General features: G+C 40.7%; 1 protein-coding gene across 2 annotated transcripts in view; it reads left to right on the top strand.

The window, feature by feature from the left end:
- The window catches only part of snx29 (sorting nexin 29), a 141,341-nt gene that overhangs the window by 62,129 nt on the left and 56,744 nt on the right, over window positions 1-22,468 (top strand). For both annotated transcript variants that reach the window (XM_026179080.1, XM_026179079.1), the window contains exon 15: window positions 12,956-13,062. In XM_026179080.1, the coding sequence (XP_026034865.1) occupies window positions 12,956-13,062 (107 nt within the window). The remainder of the gene's footprint in view (window positions 1-12,955; window positions 13,063-22,468) is intronic.

Genomic DNA, 22,468 nt, shown 5'->3' with positions numbered 1-22,468 from the left:
GCGGCTGCTGACGTTTTCAGGAAAGTAGCTGTGATGTCACACAGAGGCAAACCTCTAATTACACCTTTTCATCTCGTGCAGTGGAGACAAAGATGTTATTTTAAAAAAGCAAATCCAATTTCTGCTACTTATGAAGAATCTTATATCAGAAACGTGCCTTTAATCCAGGTTTTCCTCTGCTTCACAGAAAATGCAACCTCAGCACTTTGTGCGCTTGATACATTTAGTGTCATGTTTATTTTTTAACAATATAAATTCCTTCGGACCAACAGCATCCAGTAAATGTCAAGTTTTCATTCACCAGTGAATCCCCCCCCCCTCCCCTTTTTCATGATTGAGTGTAAAGTAGCTTTAATAGAATTCAGCTGTGAGTCAGTCATTCAGTAATTCTGGAGGAAGTGTTGTGTGTTAAGAACATGGCCCTACTGCTCATTTGATTTATGACCTCACTAAAGATTTATAGTCTTAATTGTTACTTTCACCACTTCTCGCGGGTCTTTTTTCTAAATTATTGCCTCGTTCAAAGTAAAACAGTTAATAAAGTAGGGCTACCCTGTGATTTAAAAGCTTTTATTCTCCTCAGGTGATATTTTCACTTAATATTGAGGTAAATAACAGATGCACCTTTCTTACCAAGCTAACGAGGTATCGCTGCTAGGGGTGTGGCTAAAGCTTCTTCTTCATGTGTGAATTCCAAATTTGATACTTTATAACTACAAATCACAGGGTGACATGAGGGTAGCTACATCCGTCTATTATATGCAATCGGTATGTATGACATCAGTTGGTTGTTATGGGAACTGGCCTTCTGACCCCTTGCTCTCAAGTCTGATCTCATCTTTTAGATTCTTTCACCATTTAGTATAGTTATACTTTGATCCCTCTTTCACTCTTAAAAGTCGTATTAAGTTCTGGTTTTCATTTTTTTTTATCCATCTGTGTCCGGTCACACATCATAAGCAGGCTTAGAGTTACGCTGAAGAACAAAGCACGCTGTTTAATCATAAAAGTAAGCTTCACCGGGCTTTCTCCGACAAACTTTCTTTGTTTGTGAGACATCTGGGTTTGCCTTATGTCTCCTGTTGAAACAAAGGGAAGACCAGATTGACAGACATGGGCTGTGCTGATTCTAATCCTTGAAATTTCAAATGAGGTATCTGTTAAGTTCGCCGTGTGAAAATATTTAACCTGAAGAGTGCCGGTCTCTCTCTAAAGCCCAGTCTGTTTGTTATTCAGTAAAAGTACACATTTCCATGGAAAACGGTGAAAAGCCAGTCTTCCTGCCAAACAGATTAAAGGTACTTACTCATGAGATGTTTTGGTTGTATGTTGTTAGGATGTAAGAGAGCTCTCTGACTTGAAGAGAGAATGAAGAACCATTATATCAGGACATCTTGAGGCTGATTTTATGCTATTTGTATATACAGTATATAAGTATGTCTCACACCGTGCACTCTGCTGCTATAAGAAAGCAGACTTGACTGGAAACAAGAAAGCCATGTTGTCATGGGAATAGACAAGATAGTAGGTGGTTTTTGTCTGTGCAGACCTCAAATGTTGATACACATTTTGAAGGTTGGCTGGCTATTTGTAGTTGTCACAGCGGTCACTAGGCATTAATCTACTCGTACAGTAAATGGATATGTTTATATACAGATAAATAGTAGATGCTCTGATATCTTGGTAGTAATCATACATTCATATATAGTGAGAAATATCTATGAATCCAGCATCAAAGAACTGCAGCTCCTCTAGTGGTCACTTATGGCTGGTTCCAAAAGCCATTCGGTCCCCACAGACACATGTTACAATGACAACAAAATAATTCAGTCTCCGTATTTGATGTTATGTTCAACTAAACTGTGACATTGTTTATTTGGAGCATTTCTGAAATGATCTAATAAATGATATTCCTACTTCTACCAAATGGACATTTGTAAAGTCTGTGCTTCAGCTGTGCTGCACAGACTTTTTTTGTATTTGCATCTTATTTAGCAAGTTTGCGACACTATTATGCGCGCATACAGTTCATGCATGCAGCTTTCTAACCAAGTTGGCTGATAGCTTAGAACACCGACCTCTAATCCAAATAAACATCATCTTTGCTGTTCTCACATTCTCACCTGTGCAAATCTCCAAATTCAGGCATCACGCAGAGCTTCCACCACGGAGCCGGCAGATTGAATTCTCTTTTAATCTGTCTGTGTTTTTTAAATTCAGGTAACCGAAGAGTTTCAGGGCTGCAGTGCATGTGTTCAAACTGCTTATTCTACAGCAGCTTGTCATTTTTTATTTTGCTCAGTTTCATGGAGGTTGGGAAGCCATCAGTTAAGAAATTGGCTCCTCTATTTACACAGAAAACAACCCAACTATAGCAGAGCTTTTAGCCAAATGTTCAGGATGCTAAATGGCAATTAAACTGGTGTTAAACATTTCAATAAAAATATTTTGTTTCAGCCTTCTTCTCCAGGTCTTTGGCAGGTCCCTTTGTTTGTCAGTCTGTAAGTAAAAGGGTGATAACTGTGTGTGTCAGTATTATTTTACGCGAGCTGGCTCACATTTTTGCACGGAATTGGTTCTGTAAATGTGCAAATTTTGTCATGCATGAGTGTCTGTAAGCGCTCCGCGAATGCTTAATAACTCTTTTAATAGGCCGCGGCAGATTGAGCTGTGATGCTTTCCAGCTGAGACGTTTTTGGGTCAGAGTTTTTTCCCCCCTTCTTTCTCCTAATAATTGCTTTGATCATAGGAATAATTAGGTTTTCTTCTTGTCTCATCTGAAAACACGCATTAGCAGGCTCAGTCACCTGTTCACACAGATTTTTCTTCCAGCCTTCAGTGTACAGTAACATACAGTTAACATACACTGACAGGAGATGGAGGAATGGGCTACAAAACAAGTGACGCGCTGTCAGATCAAAGATTCACTCAGATTGTGCTCCGTCGAGATAATGTGAATTTCAAACGCAACCTGTGCTTAACTGTTCCAGGATAAGAAGGGATAGTCACTCTTTTGAAACTGCTGTACTAACAGCTACCCATTTGTAGAATAGACCTTGGCATGCTGTGCTGAAGGTGCAGACTTAAGAAGCCCAAATTCAATTACCCGCCCCCCACAGCAGTGATTCTTTCCTTCCGAGTCTTTTTATCTCAAGTGATCCTATGAATAACTAAAGTTGAACTTGAATGTGGAGGGAAGTTTCAGTTAGTTGCTGTGGAGCTTGGTTTGTTTTGGGGCAGTAAATAGTTATTAAGATGATCCCCCTCCTCTGCATGTCTGAGTTTACGGCAAGCGAACCATCAGTAGTGAGGAAAACACATTTCTGGGTTGTAAAAGTTTGACCACCGTAAGAAATTGGCTTATTTGTTTGTTCTGTGGACAGGATGTTGACTCAACTCGAGTTTTCCCTGTGGTGATTTTCAGGTACAAAATATGCACCGGGTGAGGAAGTCTCTAACTCAGGTTTAATTTTGTAAAATGAGATTTTTCATGGAGAAGGGAGCAGTGGGTTCTGTGTGTGTGTTTTGCCTGTAAGCCTCTTCTCTGTGTGTTTGTGTGTGAAACATTTTCTTGTGATGGTTTATGCATTCATAACTTCATCACCGTGACATGTGCACACTGCAATGCCATTTTTGTTTTGATTCAGACTACGAGATTCTATGATTAAGCCATTTATATGCTTTCACACTTCTTATGAATATTTATTCAATCCTTCCGCTGCACATTATCCAAATATTGATCATCCCTCTCCTCTCTCCTACACGAGTGGTGTCCCATCTTATTATTTGTACCTCACACTGCTCGCACAGCGTCGTGCTCGCAAACCTCAGTGGATGCTCACGTAATGCGGAGAGGTGTCGAGCTGAAACAAAGGCGGAGTACCTCAGATTAGAGCAGATGATAAAATGAAACTTTAATAATCTAAGCGGTGAAACTGGGTCATTCAGAAGCAGAGAACCAAAGACAAGAGAAGAGCAAATGGAGACTTGACGGTAATACAAGTAATTACAACCAAAGAACATGCCGCGCTGACAATAAAACACAGAATAAAGGGAACGTTTGAGGCAGCAGGTTGTTTACAAATGTGCTGTTTATCAGGACAGTGCTGAAAATACGTGCTCAAAACACACGTTCAGAGATGTAATGCCTCGCTTGGAAAAAGCAATAATCTCGAGAATACGGCGTGGCAACGTGTTCGGGTCACTCTGACAGGCTTACTCGGATTATGCGCTTGTCCAAACAATCAGTGCTGATTTGATCAGTGTTGTAGCAGACATGGCACAGTTTGATTGCAGATTGAAACTCTCATTATTACCTGCGCTAACATAATCAGATTTAATCGCCTGAGTCCTTTTAAGAGTGTCAGATGAACTTTATTGATCCTGGCAGCTAAATTGGGTCATTTCAGAAAAGGCAATTTGTAGAGTACATAAAACAAAACATGTTTTCTGATTCCTGAGGAGAAATTCACAGGCTTCTGTATCTTCTGCACTGTGAGGAGTCTCATACTGAAAAACCTTTGTTCTTATTCTCATTCTACACAATCCTGCACAATATTCACTGCATACGATTCTTAATATTTAACATTTCTTGCTATTGTCACAAAACTGTAGTAATACTACTATTAAAAAAATGTTTGCCTGCATTTGAGTGTTTTTTTTTTTCTCCCCTCATCTTCTTGAGGGGGGGAGACAGGTTTTTCGTGCGATTTCAGGTGCACATACTTGAAGTCTCTTGAAAGTTGTCCGCCATGTTGGGTGCAACACAATCACTGTTCGTTAGTGACAAATGTGTGTTCCCCAACTGGTTTTTGAGTGGTTCCTGGAGAATCCTGGTTGTTGCTGGGTGAAATTGGCTGCAAACAGGAAGCTGCACCAAAAACCTGCCTGTGATTGCTTTGGTCCCTAGATTCCTGCACTCACCTGCGATTTGCACACAAGACTCTGACTTTCAAACACTCGCTAACTATTAGCCAAGTAGTAAAACTTCTAAAAATGTGACGCAATCCAGAAACTGATCAAGTGAAAGTTGCAGCTGTCTTGTAGGATTTGTATTGCATTTCTCACAGTTTCACTATCGCTGAGAGTTTTTAGTTGTTTGCAAACAAATAGCTGTTGTCCATGCAAATTTCATGCAGCTGCAGAAATCTGATAAAGACCAAACCAGTCGCAAGGAGGCTTTTCCTAACAAATCAAGGACAACACCCACTGACAGGTCTCCAGGTCTATGGAACCTCATTCACTTTACTCCAAAATGACGGACAAAATGATTTAATGCTTTTAATGATCACATGACTGCTAAACCTCAATACTCAACATAAATACCAAATCAGATTGATAGTAAAACATACTGGCATTTTTAGCTAGTTGCAGATAAGTAGACTAAATCCTGCTCCGTGATTGGTTAATAGTAGTCAGAACACTGAGTACAAGTGGAAACCAGAAAGACTAACAAAAAGTTAGTTCCTTGTCTACCAATTCTGTTGATATCCACGATTTCATATCATCTCCATGTTTATGTTGAAACATGTTCGTTCTCACATTACATTTCCCGCAGCCACAGAGGGACATTACAATTTACCAGCCCCGTCATTATTTTGTGTCGACCAACCCTTTGCCCGAGGCTCTTGCTGCTAAATGTGCCGCCATGACAGAGCACATGTATCATTCTCTGAAAACTACGCCCACTGGGAAAAAATAGTCAGCTCCATTAGCTGCTGTTCAGGACTAAAAACATTAACAAGCTGATGTTGATTCGCTTAAAAAATGCACATGTCAGAGGACGATTTTAGCACCCGGCATCTAGTTAGCCTTTAAAACCTTATTTTAACAGGTGTTACAAGCTATTTCAGCCAGCTAAGTCACTTTCAAAATAATAATGTTACATATAGCTTTCTGAATTCTCCACACGATAATAAAAGGCGAATGTCACGTCTACTGTTTGCGTCTTACTTTTCACTTACTTTTCACTTTATTTCTTGTTGTTGATGCCTCACATCTTAATGCCTCTGGCCACTTTTGTCCAACAAACGGCTCCTTTTCTCTTCTTTTTTTAAAAAAAACAAACAAAACACAACTGGTGAGCTTTTTACTTAAAACAGCTTCTCACTAAAGCTGTAAATGCAAGTGATCAGGGTGATATTATATTATTAAATATAAGAATATTGAAACCTTTACCTTTTAAAACTTTAATAAATATCCAAATGCAAAGGTGTATCAAACCGGTGTTTCAATGTGTGATTGTCCCACAATATCGTGACCAAAAACTCCCCTGCATGCCGTCACCGTTGCAAATGTTCTGCATGAGTCACGACCATACTGTTGTTGCCATTACACCACCAGGCATGTGACATTTCTTCTCCTCGCTGTAAATGTTTTTGTCCGTTTCACCGCATCTGATTTTACTCTTTAAAGTTCTATCTGACAGCGTCCAGCTGATTGTTTGAAACTAGATCAAGAAAAAAAGGCATTGTTTGGAGGTCAGGTCGGCTTGCGGACAACAAGTAACTTTCTCTGTTCCATTTTAGGAAGAAGAATGATTTTAGATTTCTGTTAAAACGGCTGTGAGAGAAGTTGACGTGTTGTTTGCGAATCAAAAGATATCGCAAGGGTAAAAGAAAAGGACTTTGAACTGTTTCTCTCCTTTTGTGTCGTGCAAGGCTGGAAAGTGCAGTTTGGTGTGATAGATGGTGGTTTGCTATGATTGGAGCAATTCTGGACTCTTCCTGGAGGGAAAAAAAACAAACTCAAATACTACCATTGAAAGCAAAGGAATAAATGCAAGCAGACAGATATTTTCAAAGTTGTGCTGCAGATTTCAGTGTTTTTATGAACAACTTTTTCTGGGTTAAACCAGGAGAATGGCGCACGTTGTTGCTGTTTAACGTTTAAATTAAAATCCTGAACCTTTGTGTTTGATAGCTTACTCAGAGGATAATCTGATTGTCAGTTTAAGCGCACAACATTTAGTCGTTTGTTCACGTTTCTCATTTGTCTTTGTTGAAGTGAAGTCCTTTACAAAGCTCATACTAAAGAAAACAAAAACCCTTTCCTCCTTCGCTTTCTTTCTGCTCATTATAATTGGAGCGGCTCCTTTTATGCCACTTCAGACAACTCAGGAAGGCTAAAGACAAGTAAGAGAGAGAAAGCTAGCGTGTGCTCTTGTGGGGCGCATGTGTGATCAGGATGTCGTCGGTTCTCCACTCATGATCAGCGAACCCCTGACTGAGCCAGGCTGGCACAGAGCTCCCCTGATTGGACCCATCAGAGCGAGGAGAATAGTGATTTCCACACCTTCTGCCTCTCGTTTGGGTGAATGAAAATCTTGTGCTATTTGTCCCGTGTAACGGGAGCAAGGCGGCTCTGATCTTTCCCCTGTCTTTTCTTTCTTAGTGCTGATACACAAAGGAAGGAGGAGAACGGGAGAAATGAAGTATGAACGATTAGAAAATGAAAGAAGATTGCTTTTGATTAGCACTCATTAATTAACGCAGTCAGCCGCCTGCCTGCTCCCCAGCCAGCCCATCCACAATACATGGCCTGGCTGTGTGATTAACTCAGCTGTGTGTGTTTGTGTGAGTTGGAGAAAGGCATGTTCCCCCCCTTTTTATCAGCTCATCTTTTGATCTTTCTTTCTTATGTTTCTGTTGATGTCCAAGTGTGTGTGTGCATTTTAAATTATAGTTTTCGTGCATATGCATGATTAAAAGTTACCTGCACAAAAGAGGATGTCAGACATTAAGGTGAAGGAAGAATGATGAGTAAGATTTAAAAGAAGAAGCAGGTGAGAGGAGATGAATGAAGGCAGCACGAAAGAGCAGAAAGTTGGGAAGAAGGACGCGGCAAAGACGAGAAAAAGAGAAACCAAATCAATTCTTAATAGAGGAGAAGACTCAAGCAAAACAAGGACGCGCATATTTTTTTTAAGTGCAAAGAGATGAAAGAAAGTTAATGGCACAAAAACAGTAAGAACAAAGGATGGGAAACGGGAGCTGGGAGGGATGGAGCGATTTCATACAGAGATAAGAAATGGAAGATTCAGAAGAGCCCCAATTTCACAGTGGTGTGAGTGCCGCAGGTTTGTGCCGTTACGGCATTACAAGGAGCGCTTCACTTGATTGCACATAAGTCCTGTTGTAGTGGGAGCACTTCGCATGTTTTATTCAGCAGCTCATCTGTAGCAGGATGGACATTTGTTTGTTCTTCAGTCTGCTGCGTGCTCAGGGTCGTGGATGCAGAGCCACGTCTCCTTACTGCTAATGGACGGAGCAGCATTAGTCAAGTGTGTCAGGCTCTGCCCCGCTTTCTCGACTGCTGGCACTGATGTTATTATCACCAGTCAAAGCTCCCACTTTAGAAAGGATATTTCAGGATTTCCTTGATTTCACAGAAGGTTTAGGTCATTCTTTATGGGAGCTTTCTGTACATATGAACCTGCTTTTGAAGTGCTTCAAGGCCAGATGGAGTTTATCTGGCAACTCTTCTTATGCATAGTTTGAGCTTGTGGCGACATCAGGCTGAAGGAGAGAGGAAATATTTCTGCTCGTCTGTGTTTCACTGGGAGATTGTATATAGTTTCATTTGCTTCATACAGCTGTGTGGCTCTTGCTCTCAGGCTACGTCCACACTAGCCAGGATATTTTGAAAACGGCGTTTTCTTCTGAAAACGCTCCTCGTCCACACTATCGTTTTCAGTCGTTTTCACAGAGTTGTACGTACACGCTGAAACGACCAAAAATGCTTATGTTCCTGTACTGCGCATGCATGAAGCGCAAGACGATTCGACCTGCCTCATTTCTGTCTGCCGTTTATTTACTAACTCTTTGAAACGTGGCGGCAAAATGTTGAAGAAAAGCACCGAGTTTTTTAAACGGACTCACAATGAGGTGGAGTTGTTGCTGCGACTAACACTAAAGTACAAAGTTGCAAAAGCGAGTGAGAATTAAAGAATTAGAAGAAAAGCTATGTGGAGCATGTACAGACTGATATTAATCTTTAATAGGGCTGTCAAAATTGAGAGCAAGCAAAACAACTGCTGTATAATGCCCTCTATCTTAGGTTAATTGGTCACATGACTGCATCACATGACTTAAATGTGTCATCGTTTTCGAAAAGGCTTGGTTCGCTGGCCACACTGCGACGCGAAAACGGCGTTTTCAAATGTATATGCTTTGGAGAGCATTTTCAAAACAGTCTGTTTTCCTTGACCGAAAACGTCGTCTCAGTGTGGACGTAAAGCCAAAACGGAGAGAAAAAGATGCGTTTTCAAACGAAACGTATTAGTGTGGACGTGGCCTCAGGCGTGTCTGGACTTGTGGCCTTGTGCGTGATAGGGAAAGTTAACAAAGGGGGTTAACTTGTGTTAGCCCTACTTATCAAGGATTGAAGAATTAGCAAAAAGAACTTACAAATACAAAACTGCACATCTAATAGAATACTTGGCATGATGTTATTGAGTCATTCAGCAATGAGTACTTTTGTTTTGCTTGAATTGGAACCTTAATTGGAAGCTTTATGAAAATACACGCATCCATCTGTGTCCTGTGAACATAAGACACAACTAACCGGGAAGTCTGTCTGTAAGAACAATCATATGTGCAGGGTCAGAGTAAAGATTATATATGTTCCACATTACCTTGTACTGCAAGGTCAGAATTATTTTAGCCTCTCATGCATTTATTACTAAATCATTTATTTTAGGCAAAGTAACTCAATGGACTAAATGACATGGACTTCCCTATAAACATGAACTTGCTTTGTAACTGAAAACACAAAAACACTCCTAACAACCAAACCCAAAACTTTACTCCACCGTCTTTCCCCAATGTGTGTGTCTCAGTGGACCTCGTCACTTAAGTGACTAATTATCTCACACGCTGTGATCATTTCAGAGATGTCTCTGGAGACTCACACTCCTGGGAGTGGGACAGGGCACTCACAAACACCAGTAAACAGTCTTATGACGATGTCTAATGCTCGTTCTGCTGAAGCATCTGCTCACATAGAGCTCAATATTTTGGAGGTTTTCTTCAGGACGCACGCACGCACGCACGCACGCACGCACACACACACACACACACACACACACACACACACACACACACACACACACACACACACACAGCTGCTTGGTCGGTTGCTCAGTTAGTTTTGTTATTCCAAACCAGCTGTCTGCTCAATTTCCTAGAGTCAGGAACATCTGTGTGTGCCCTCCCTCCTAATCCCCTCTCACTATCTCTCCTCTGTCGTCTGCCCACACACTCCTTGTATTTTCATTATTAAGAGCGTATCAGTGTGACAGGTAACAGAAATCCAACTTAAGGGGAAAAACCCCTTCAGAGCTGAGTTAAATTGGTATGGCAAGCTCCACCGTCAGCAGTCCTCTATGTATGTGCATTTTTCTGTGTGTGTGTGTTTGCCTCTTTATGCTTGATTTTGTGTGTGTGTGTGTGTGTGTGTGTGTGTGTGTGTGCGCGCATCTTGGATTCCTCTCTGGGGAAATATGTCTTTCAGTATTTTTTATAGTATTTATACATTTTCATTCTCTCGATCTCCCTGTATATCGGTGTACTGTAGCTTTCTAGGCTATTAGGCTGCTGACTGTTGTATACAGTACAGTGCTGTTGGCGGGCCAGAGATAAGCTGGGGGATTGCTTTGCCGCTGCCGCTTTGTTGGAGCTGTGATGATGTGCTTCTGTCAGCCTCCTGAGGTGTTTCTGTTGTTGCATGCGTACATACATCTTTATATAAGAGAAATATGAAGATTTTGTCAAGTCCGTGGGGTGCTTATGCTTTCCTTTGAATCCCTTTAGGCTTTTTAAATGTTACTCAGAAAATAAGTTAATTAAACACTTTGGCCTTTTATAAAATTTACCTTGATAATTTAAAATGTGCAGCTCTGCAGCCATGAATGTTTTATCTAAAACTGGAGCTGTTACGAGACAGCAGCAGGAGACTAGACACCACCGGTTTGAAGCTCTGAGTGACTCTTTAAGTGGACTCACAAACCTCATTAAAAATGTCACAGGTTGCTTTTTGTTATAAAAGTTGTTCACTGGTTTTTATGCGGTGACTCTACAATGAGAATGGTCCCAGCTCAGGGTTTCCTGACTCTATTTTTTGCTGATATTTACTTGCACATAATTGTTTGTTTGTTGTATATGTTCACTTGTATGTACTAATTTTGGGTGTAAACTGCTGTTGGAAACGTTTAATGAAAATATGGAGAAGATATTTTCCCATCCTTATTCCTGTTTCTCCTCGTTAAAGGCCACCTCACAATTCCTTGATTTCTTTTTTGCAGATGACTTGTTTGTTAAAGTGGTACATTATTACAAATGGTGATTTCTGCCAGACATTGCTGGGCAAAGTAATCACTGCACTTGGCAGAGAGTTGCAGTGATTTATTGAAACTTTTGGCAACATACATAGAAACATGGTATACAAGTGAACAGTTTTTGATTGATTGATGATACTTTATTCATCCCAAAATTGGGTTAAGGCTGCCATACATACCATACATACATTACACAAACATCACATGGGGAAGACAGGTCAGTTCAGTTTCAGCGAGAAAATAATTCCTGCTGATCCATGAAGGATAGCGTTCCATTGTGTGTTTTTCTATCCAGGTTTTTATTTGCTTTTATTGCATTGCAAGTGTGTTTGGGATCATTGTCACTCAGCTGATGGTACTTTTTTGTGTTCATAGGCTCTAGTGTTTAAGCTTTTTTAGCTACAAGCTTATTTTGTGAAAGGCATTTCTGTAAAAATGGTCAGGTACAAGGACTGGACTGGAAATCAATGAAAAAAGCAGCCAATGTCCAAAGGAAAACAAAGAAATACCTTTAAAAAACCTGGAGAACTATTGCTCCAGAGAACAACATGCACATGTTTACAGTATGTGAACAGCTATGTGTGCGTACCAGCAGTCCACTTGGATAACTTTACTCCTCTTATTTGTGAACTTGTACCTGCCTGTGATTCTCAGCAGCTGTTCTCCCTACGGTACCTTTGTTTGGAACCACAGGAAGCTCCTTCATCAATACCTGTCTCACTCTGTCTAGACGTTCAGACACTTGCTGGAGGTTCTCTCTATAATTACAGTCTAGCTGTAGATTTTCTAAAACCTCCCCCTAAAGAGCCATTGCCACGAGTTTATTTGAGCTCTGTCGGGCCTTTGGACATGCTGAATATGTTCCTGTGTAATTTATTTTCAACCTCTTTTATTTGTCTTGGCTCATGTCTCTCTCCCTGTCTCTCCCTCCTTCTAGCCTCAGTCTATTAGTCTCTGTGTTTGTTATGTGTGGTGGCAGTGAAATAACACTGTTCATTTGCTTTTGCTGAGGTGAAAAAACAATCCATCTTACACCCACCTTCTGGAAAAAAGAAGGAAAAAGATTCAGTGCTCTGACTTTAGCGTGTTCTGCCGTTCTTTGCTGAGGGAACTGGATTAGTTGACGTTAATAGGCTCAGAAGCGCCGCTTCAGGCTCTGCTGGGATGACTTTAGCAAGTTAGCAAGCTACAGTAGTGCAAAGAAACAATAAACTCTATCTGAAGAGGAAGTCGGAGTAGAACAGGCAATGGTGAGAGAAGGGGAGTTTATCATTTTGACAGAACAGTAAGAAGATTTCTGAGAAAGAAAAATGTGGTTTTAAGTGCACATGAAAGGAAGTATATATGCATACTCTAAGAGAGTGCATACTCTGTGGACGTGTTGTTGTCTTTCAAGCAGACTATATTGTTATACTCATATCGCATTCCAAATTGAGATTCATTGTGTTTGCATGGTTGCGTTGTTCAAAACAAGACATGGAACAGCTGCCAGTGTCAAAGCTCACCACAGAAGATGACTCTGTAATAAGAGTTTTTCACCACAGCGTGTCCTTTGGACATGTCTCAGTATCTTTTCATCTTTGTCAATGCTCCTTCTCTCTCTTTCTCTGTCTGCTGCAGCCCTGTCCGTGTTGCGGTCAAGCGAAGAGCAGACTCCAATTCCACAGAATAAGTTCATGGGCGACATTGAGGAGCTGGCTGCTAGCTATGAACGCAAACTCATCGAGGTGAGTGTTGTCCTCATTCATACTGCTACAGAGAGAAGGATCAGCGTCAAATGTTTTTAAAGCTTGTTTATAATAAAATCCAGGAAGTTTCCAGGTTCCCTCCAGTTCATCACATGAGCGACATACTGTAAATGTTAGTTCCTCATGTTTGAGACATTGCATTGCTCTCAATTTTCACACTTCAAGACAATTATTGTGCTAACAGGAGAGATAAAATAACAAATTGTATCTCTGGGTTTAGTTCCAGAGCGGTTCCCTGTGTTTTCTACCACATTAATAAATACGGATAAGATTAATTGTAGCTAAACTGCCATTTCAATTTGTGTTTATCTCATCATTAGCAAGGGGCGACTCCTGTGGTTGTGAAAAGTAGTCAGATTTATTGAGGTCTATGAGAAAATAATCACTCGATTTGTGACCTCAGTTAACGTTTTCTGCTAAGCTTTTGCTCGACCACTAGTTTCACATGTTCATTTTTTTCTACTGCTTCAGGCCTTTAAGGATCTATAAAACTCTGTGTGAGGAACCTGGGAGTGGTCTGCACGGCACTTTTTGCGTTTGATAAACGGATCCATGCTGTTGTTAAAACGAGCTTCTTTGCTCTGCTTCAGAGGGCATCCATGGCCTCAGTTTGTCCCGACTGTTGCGTCTTTATTCAGTCTGTCACTGCTTGGCCGACTGCAGCTGCTCAGCTGTTAAACTGGCTCATGCGAGCAAGACCAGATATCACTCGTGTTGGCTTCCTTAGATCTGCCTCCTGCTGAGTTTTAGAATTGATTTGAAGATTTTCTTGTTTGTTTTTAAGCCATTACATGGGTTGGCACTTGTTTACGTCTCTGATCTTTTAACTTTGCTCACTCCAACTAGATCAATGAGGTCTGCTGAGCAGATGCTCCTAGCTGTCCCAAGGTCCTGATTAAAACATAAAGGAGATCAGGCCTTTGCAGTGGACCAAACTGCACCTTCACATCAGGAGCTTTCCAAAATTACTCATTTCTGAAACTCGTATGAGCATTATTTGGCTTTTAAAGCAGACTGAATACTGATTTCTGTTTACTGCTGTTGGATTTATGTTTCACCCCATTTTTGTCAGAAGGTGGGTTCTTTCTTTCTTGTTAAAGCACATAATGAGGGCGTTATACTGTGAGAGAGTCCAAAAATTTACATATAGAGAAGTAAAATAAAAATAAGACTTTTGAGAATTTTCAAAAGAGTAGTAATAAATAATATGTACATTAAATCTTCAGTTACGTGCTGGCCCTCAGTGACTTAAACGATGGCATCTCTGGCACTGATGCTGCTCCCCCCAGCAGAAAGCAGCAAAGTAGATGGGAGTTACAACCACAGACTAGTAGAAGATCTCCAGCATCTTGCTGCACACATTAAAGGATCTGAGCTTCCTTAGAAAGTAGAGTTTACTCATCCCCTTCTTGTGCGGAGCATTGCTGTTGGTCCTCCAGTCCATTCTGCCATTCATTGCAGTGACCAGCTTTCTGTACTTGAACTCCTGCCCACCCTTAGTGCAGCCAACCACTGCAGGGTCATCAAAGAACTTCTACAGGTGGTAACCCAGTATTACTAACCGCCACCACCCAGACATACAGACTGAGGTTGATCAGTTTTGTTGTTATCTTATTTCATATTCTTTTGTTTGTCGAACAGTTTGCACTTAAATGTGCTTCTACATAAACTTCACATCACTTCTGACTTCCCTACAGTATATTATTGAATTTAGTAAATGATGATGGTCCTGTTTAGACTAAAGTAGTTGATAAAGTGGGGAAGGTTTTAGGGTTTTCCCACACACATGCCTTGGGCTACGCTGTTTGTTCAGTCTTGTATTTGTAGGATTAGGTAACCAGTTCCACCCATCTTCAAAAAAATGACCGTGACTGCCACGCTGTAGTACAGAAACTGTAATGTGCTGTGACTGTGGCTGTGTCTGTCTTTGAAATGAAGCTTTTGAAATTCCAACCACATAAACCTTGTTGCGCCTCAATTCAAAGAAGTTGATTTTTCACTCTGAGTTTTATTTTGTTTATTTTACTCGGAAGGATAAACACGACGTTCCCGTCTGCATTTCACTCTCAGGATCATCTGCCGGTGCCCGAGTTTCAGAAAGCTTCTGTTTGCTTTAAACGAACGGGGGAAGTCACAGCTTCTACTTCACAATACAAAGTGTTCACTTACTGTATATATTATCAAAGTAAATGAGGTCATGATTTGCGTTAATACCTGCATTCAGAGCTTTTAGTTTTGGGGGAAAATGTCCCCAGGCTACTCCAACTAAATAAAGTAGAGAAATTGGACTTTCTGCATTTGCATTGATTTAAAACCCATAACAGTGCCAACAGAGCTTTTCCCCGAGCAGGTTCTTTACAAAAACATCAATTGAGGATCTCAGGAAGCTCTATAATAATAGGACATAAGGCATAACTCTGCCTGCTGTCTGAGTAATGATGAGAGCTGTGTCCAGTTTACTGTTAGATTGACCAATATGACAACACTCCCAGTAAGAGTGTATTCTAATGGGTAGTGACACGTGTGAGGGTGTCTGCATGAATAATTCATCTGAGGTTTTATATTTTTTTAATAAGAAATAATTCAGTCTGTGTTTCCCCAAACTGTGTCCTCACTTATTTATGCACATGCATGTATGGTGCATTTTTAATGATGTTTACTTATTTATTTGTTCGTTTACCGAGCTGTCAGTGTCATTTGGGCCTTTACAGCAAGCCCAGAGGACAGTGTGGAGCACAATCACCCTGCAGACTCTGTCCTTCATCCAACTTGGTATAAATTATCCTGTCGTGCAGGATGCAGGTATTTTCCTCGTCCCTGTTTGGTAATAAGTTGCAGAGTAGGGATCTTGTAAAATGTGAGTGTGACTGCTCTGGTGAGGCTAGTGCTTGCTCTTTAGATAACAGCAAACCACAGAGGAAAATGGAACAAGAAAGACTTGCAGCTAACAGGAGATACAGAATGTTCTTATTATTGTTCATCACCAGTGCTGTCAGCTGTCTCCCTTAATAGGACTTACCATAATATTCAGTGCAGTGGGATATTAGTGTGAAATAGAGACGGGCAAAGCAGAAAAATGGCTTTTAATGGAAAACTGTGTGTGTGTGTGTTTTCATGAACGGAAATAGCAGAGTTGTGATGTGTGGGCTGAACTGGTCCCAGTTCAGTGTCTTTGAAAAGAAGAAAAATGGCACAATTTTTTTTATAAATTTTTATTTAAATAAGAAGCTTGAGCCATGACATAATAGTTAAGTTATTCTTATTCAACATATTGCCAACAAGAAAAGTCCAGCAATCACTGGAGTGCTGTGATTGCTGGTTTGGGTTAAGCTAGGTGGAGTAAGATGGCAGAGCCGGTCCAATCTTGCGCCAACATTCTGCCTTTTCTGTGCACAATGAAGACAGCAACATGCAGAGTGATTATTGGAATTGTCACAGGACACGAGCATCCTGTCTGGGCTTCATGTGGCGACTAGGGAAGGGTATCGTTTAGGTTTTATCCGATACCAGTACCAAACCGGTACTTTTGAAACGGTGCCGGTGCTTAAACGGTGCTCGAACCGGTGCCCGAACCGGTGCTTAAAGAATGGAGAACACACACTTTGTCCAAAAACCTCTCATGTTTAGCTGTTTTTTTTGTAAAAAGGTAACAATGTTAGCCTTTTCTGCAGCTATAGGGGATTTATGGCATCACTCTTGGCTGGAAGCAGTGCTTAATCAATGGAAACAACACAAACTTTGTCCAAAAACCTCTCATGTTTAGCTGTTTTCCACTTTTTCTTTGGTCGTTTTAGCCTTTTTGGCCAGGGTGAAGGGAGCATCTGCCATCAAACAAGAAGACAGCCGCATGTAGCTATGGTGATGTTTGCTAGTTCACCTTACGTGCATTAATGTAATAACGTGGTTAGCCTACTCAATGTAAATTACACAGGGACAACATTAAGCTACTCACGCAGAGAAGAACGGCTGCTGCGGCCATCGTCCGTCATCATTTCTGCTACACTGGCAGGGCTAGGGGCCAGGACTCTCCCGGTCGGGTTTTTGGGGGGATGTTGCTAACTCCGGGTCCAATAACAGGCACCACACCCGCAGTAGATGTGCTCGATGTGAGGTCTCGCAGCAAGCTATCAAATACGGTGCATTTCTCGGCTTTTAACAAAATGCTATAAGAGTCCCAGATATAAACCTAGTGGGAGTATCCCCCCACAGAGGGACAAAAGGACCCCCTGATGATCCTGAAGAAGCTTCTCGGATGAGAGGTGAAACGTCTTCAAGTAACTTAAAGAAGTCCAGACGCTTTTCTTTGCAAGCTCCTTTGACTACGATGACCTGGATGACTGGGAACCTTCACAGACAGATTGGCTAGAATCCAAAGTGTATGACATCTCAGGGAAAAAAAGCACCGAAATGTGCGCTGCTTTTCGGTCTGGTTACTACCGTTTATGTCAGAATACCGGTACCCATCCCTAGTTGCGACTAATTGATTGTCAGGCACAGCATCAATCACACAGGAACGACAGTTGAAGCAAACACACACATAAAAAATCCAAACTCTGTGTGCATTGCACGTGACATGGTATCAGCTTACTTTTAGTGCTAACCATGCTAGCATGCTATAGCTGAGAAGAAATCCTCTAATAAATTCAAGGTGGAGTTTGCAGTCTACAGTGTTTGTTCTGGGAGAACAAATACAGATGAATAGAGTGACTGGCCGCAGGAAATCTCAAAAGGTGCCTGGGCCTTTGCAACCCTAATCTCACCGTAACTTAGATTTAGTGTATACACAGCTTAACAAAACGCTGGTTTGTTAAGCTGTGTCTTTGCATTTTGAAGCCGAATGTGATGAGTGAGGTGTGGATCTGATTGTAAAAACACACACTTCAGCAATTCCTGGATAATCCACTTTTCTGCCTCCTAGCATGGCCAGAAATTACAAAACGCACTTAATGTTATATTCAATAAACTTCAAAATGGAGACTGAGCCCATAAACTCATCAGGAAGTTGTTTGCTGTATTCACAGACAAATGGAGATGAGGGTCGTTTTCCCAATAAACTCAAACGATACAAAAAGCAACAACTGGGCTCATGGCTGGTGAGCAATAAAAATAATTGAATTTATTTTTATTAAAATAATCTGTTTTAATAAAAAAATAGAGTAAAGGCACTTCCATATTGACCATACTTTTCAGTCCTGACAGCTCAGTCCATCTTTTAGCAGTGTGATAAATGCACCGCTCACACGAGCTGAAACTGCAGCGCAGCTTCTCCTGATATAAGAATTTGACATTTTGTGATTTACACGAGCAGCTGTCAACACTCCTGATTCCACTGTCTCCGCTCGGTGACTGAGACAAAATCTGAGCAGCCAAGTTATTGATTTTTGAAAATGTCACATCAAGCCTTGTTTGATACATAAAGGCCTCACTGAGACAAATAAATACTGGATGGGGGCTCAACCTTCATTAACCTGTGAAACACGCCCGTGTTTCTGACCTATTTGAGTTTTAATTTAATGATGCAAATGCCTTGTATTGACTTTAACTTTGCACTCAGAACTCGATGCTCGTTTCCTTTTCATGTTGCCTTTGAAGCTGTGCACAAGGCAAACCTCAACAAATGAAAGTAATTTAGTGGTTGCTCAACAGGGTAGCTTTTTCCTGACATGCAGGTAATGATGGCCTGTGAGTTTGGTTTTGGGCTTGGCATCTTTTACCAGAACCAAGCTTGTGATGTCTTGTAAAGGCATGAAGGGCAATGAAGCCTCATATGGCCATTCCACTGAAGCTACTGATTGCACCATTCAAGGCAGCAAATATGATTGGCTGGTTGCTGATGACTCCAAAGAAGAAGTATTTCTTACTGCTGCTACAAAAATCCATTTGTTATAGTTTCAGTGAGCTCACTTTAGTTCAGTTTATCATTACAATAAAACCACTTTTATTAAATGTTTTTAAAGCTGCATTAGCTGGTGTTCTGATAATGCAGATGCAGATTAGACAGAAGAACATAATCACCTTAGAGCCTTATTATGGCAGTTTCAATGGATCATTAAGTAATTTACACAGATATGGAGCCATACTGGCATTCATTTGGACTTTTGTTTCTGAATTTTAGTTTCTACCAACTCTGCTTGTAAAGCCTAAGCAGGGTAGTATACAGTGGGTTTATCAGACTTCCTCTGAAAGCGCCTGCCTTCTGGGGCTACAAATGAACATACTGACAGTTTGTGGACCATTAAATCAAACAATGAGCTACAAGAGTCTAAAAGGCTGTGAAGAGAAATACACCGACAGCAGCCTGATATACTCTGTTGTTACTGATTCTATTAGTATGATCAAAAAGATCCACGATGATGCCCACAGGAAACAAAAATCTTACCAGATGTAAACTTTGCAGATCTCTCCTTAAGGTAGTTTCCTTGAACACCTCTGAACTTCCTCCCAGCGTGGCTGCTAGTTTGAGATTGATCCCTGCAAGACGCATTCTTAGATTTAGAATATGCACCTTGCAAACATCAGTTTCTGTATCTCAGTGACCAGCTTTTGCTTTGAGGATCATCACCAGCGATGAGAGCTGAGTTTCCAGCTTTTATAGACCGAACAGGATTTATCTGTGAAATAGGCAAAAGTTTCTGCAGTAATTTGAAGGTGTTGCGTTCAGGCCCAGACCACCGTCAGGAATGTTAATGCACTGTGTTGGACACTCAACGCAGAGTCCTGCTGTAACATCCTGAGGTGCCTGAGGGGCAACATCTGTCAGGAAATGACCTCAACTGTGGTGTGTGCCATTATATGTCAGCACACACATTGAATAGGGAGTTGTAGTTGTTTTTTTTAACCACCCAAACACAAATATACACGATATACACAGTTTGTGGGACAGCTGGTCTGTTGGTCATTCTTACTTGTGCTGTTGCTGGTCCATGAGCCAGGTGTTAAACTAGAGACAGTTGTGTAGGGACAGAAGATGATCACGGTTTGTGTTATCAATAATGGGATGCCACTCTATGTTCTTGGTTGCCATGGTTAAATGGTAAGTTTCCATGTACTAATTTTTCACATTTTATATGGTCTTGCATGATGAATATGAATATAAACAAGAAAAGTGTCTTAAATAATTATGTAATGTAGGTCAAAAATCTGGAAATTCTTTGGTATGGTTGCGTTTGCCTGTCTGCTCTTTGACTAACAGCTAGCTGTGCGTGTGCTTTTCCCATCTCAGTTTTGAAATCATCTCTTTAAATCATCTGTTTAAAATGTTTTTGGTTTTACTCATTCAACCTATAACCAAACGGTCTCAGTGAGTAAGAAGCCTTTGTTTTTGGTGCCACAATCTGTTTTCTCTCATTCTTCTCTTATTTCCTTTCATTCTTTGCCGTGTCAATCAGAGGGTGATGCTGGCGTGTTCGTGTGCGCTTGCATTCGCCAACTGCGTGAATCCCTATCATAAATCTTCATGAATGTCTGATCAAAGCTGGTTTAAAAAAAGCTATCAGTGTGCAAGCACGTCACCGTATCCCAGTGGATCTGTTTCTGAGTGAAATAAACAAAAAGGACATGAAAGACAGACAGATGCAGAGAGATGAAAACGAGGGGGGAGCAAGTGCAACAACTCCAGGGAATAAAGACATAACCATTTTAATTTGCATCTTTATGGCATTGTACTTCTCTTTGTCTGTGAATAATAAAAAAACAACAACAACAAAAATGCTTTGCATAATGCAGTAAAGATTTCCACCGAGGTTTCTGAGAAACACCCAAACTGCATGACACCGATCTGTGAGTGTTGGGCGATAAGGAAAAGGTGGGCAGGCGATGATGTAACACATCGTCTTATCAGCGCACGCAGGCTGTTGGTGGCAGGCTGAAGGTGTACAGTACAGAAACACCTCTATGAACTTATCAGGCTTCCAGTCATGCACACTCACCAGGATGTGACTGTTCATTTTTAATTATATTTTTTTATCAATTGTGAAGCTGATCCGACAGAGCACTTTGCAAAAGTCTCGAGCCAGCTTTCATGTCCTTGTATTTTGCTTCCAAAGAAGCAGAGTTTCATGTAATCTCTTTAAATGGCCTTGAGCAAACAGTGCAATCATACCTTTAGATGAATAAGCAAATAATACCAGAGGTAACAGTTTGACAGGCATAAAATAGTATTTTTGCAGGCAGCAATGGGGTGATTCTCAAAGAACCAGTGGCTGTAAATTTAGAATAAAATGGTTTGGGACTCCAACTTCAGCCAGGGGTGTTGGCCAATCTGTCAAAATTGCAAAACTGCAGAGAAAATCGCCACTTTTTAAAAATTTTTTGATCCTATGCAATACTATCTCCCAATGCAGTCCAAGCATACCTGGGTAGAAAAACATGCTATCAGTCATGGATTGGCTTCCTCCAGAGCCCAACCTTAACATTACTGGAACAGTGTGGGAATTATCTTGACAGGGAAGAAGCCTGGAAAACTATTCTTGCAGCCGATCCTTACTGAAATGACCAGAAAGATGCCTAAGAGTTCAGGCTGTGTTGAAAAATACATGTGGTCGTACCACATACTGACTCAAGTTTGTTAGAATTCCAAAAACCTCTCTGAATCTTTGCCTTTCATACTAGGTTTTAATATTTTTGCACATTTCAATAAATCACTGCAACCATTTCCCATTTTCTTAAAGCAAACTATAAAGAAATGAAGAGAGACTTGGGGCTTTTGCGCAGTACTTTAGTTCACTTAAAGTTAACTTAACTCAGCCATTCAGGATGTTTATATTGAACATTTTGCACAAAATGTCATCCTATTAAAAAAATAAATAAATAAAGGAAAAGATTTTTAAAGAAAAACTCTTCCTTAGTTATGATTTTAAAAAGGGAGAGTTTAAAGGCTACTTCTCTTTAGGCAATTCAGATTTATACCTGGAAACCTCTAAGCCAGTAGGAGATGTTCAAATACTCCTTTGAGTAAAATCAGTTCTTTGTGTTTCTGAAAACCAATTTGGATCTTTTTAAGAACCTCTTAATGTCGCCTACGAATAGGCTGAAGTCTCATTTAAAAAAGTGGAACCGGTGGGCAACAACAGACTGCTGCGTCTCTTTTTATCGTATGAAGATGCTCTTTTTATAACGTTCCCACCTGTCACCTGACAACCCAGCCCAGTGATGATCCTTTTCATGAGAACAGCCACATCTAACTCTGCAATATGTACATAGTGTCCTGCAGTTTCATTCATAAGGCAAAAGCATTATTACTGCATCCATACGTTTAATGTTTCAAGAACAACTTTTGGTAATTTCTTAAAATCTTGAAATCGGAGAACTGATGAGAATCTTTCGGTCAAAGGTCAAGGTCACTGTGACTTCATAAAACACCTTGTTAGCCATAACCACTGAATTT

The sequence above is a fragment of the Astatotilapia calliptera genome, chromosome 8, assembly GCF_900246225.1.
Source record: "Astatotilapia calliptera chromosome 8, fAstCal1.2, whole genome shotgun sequence".
Lineage (NCBI taxonomy): Eukaryota > Metazoa > Chordata > Actinopteri > Cichliformes > Cichlidae > Astatotilapia > Astatotilapia calliptera.
This window is presented reverse-complemented; position numbering and strand designations above follow the sequence as displayed.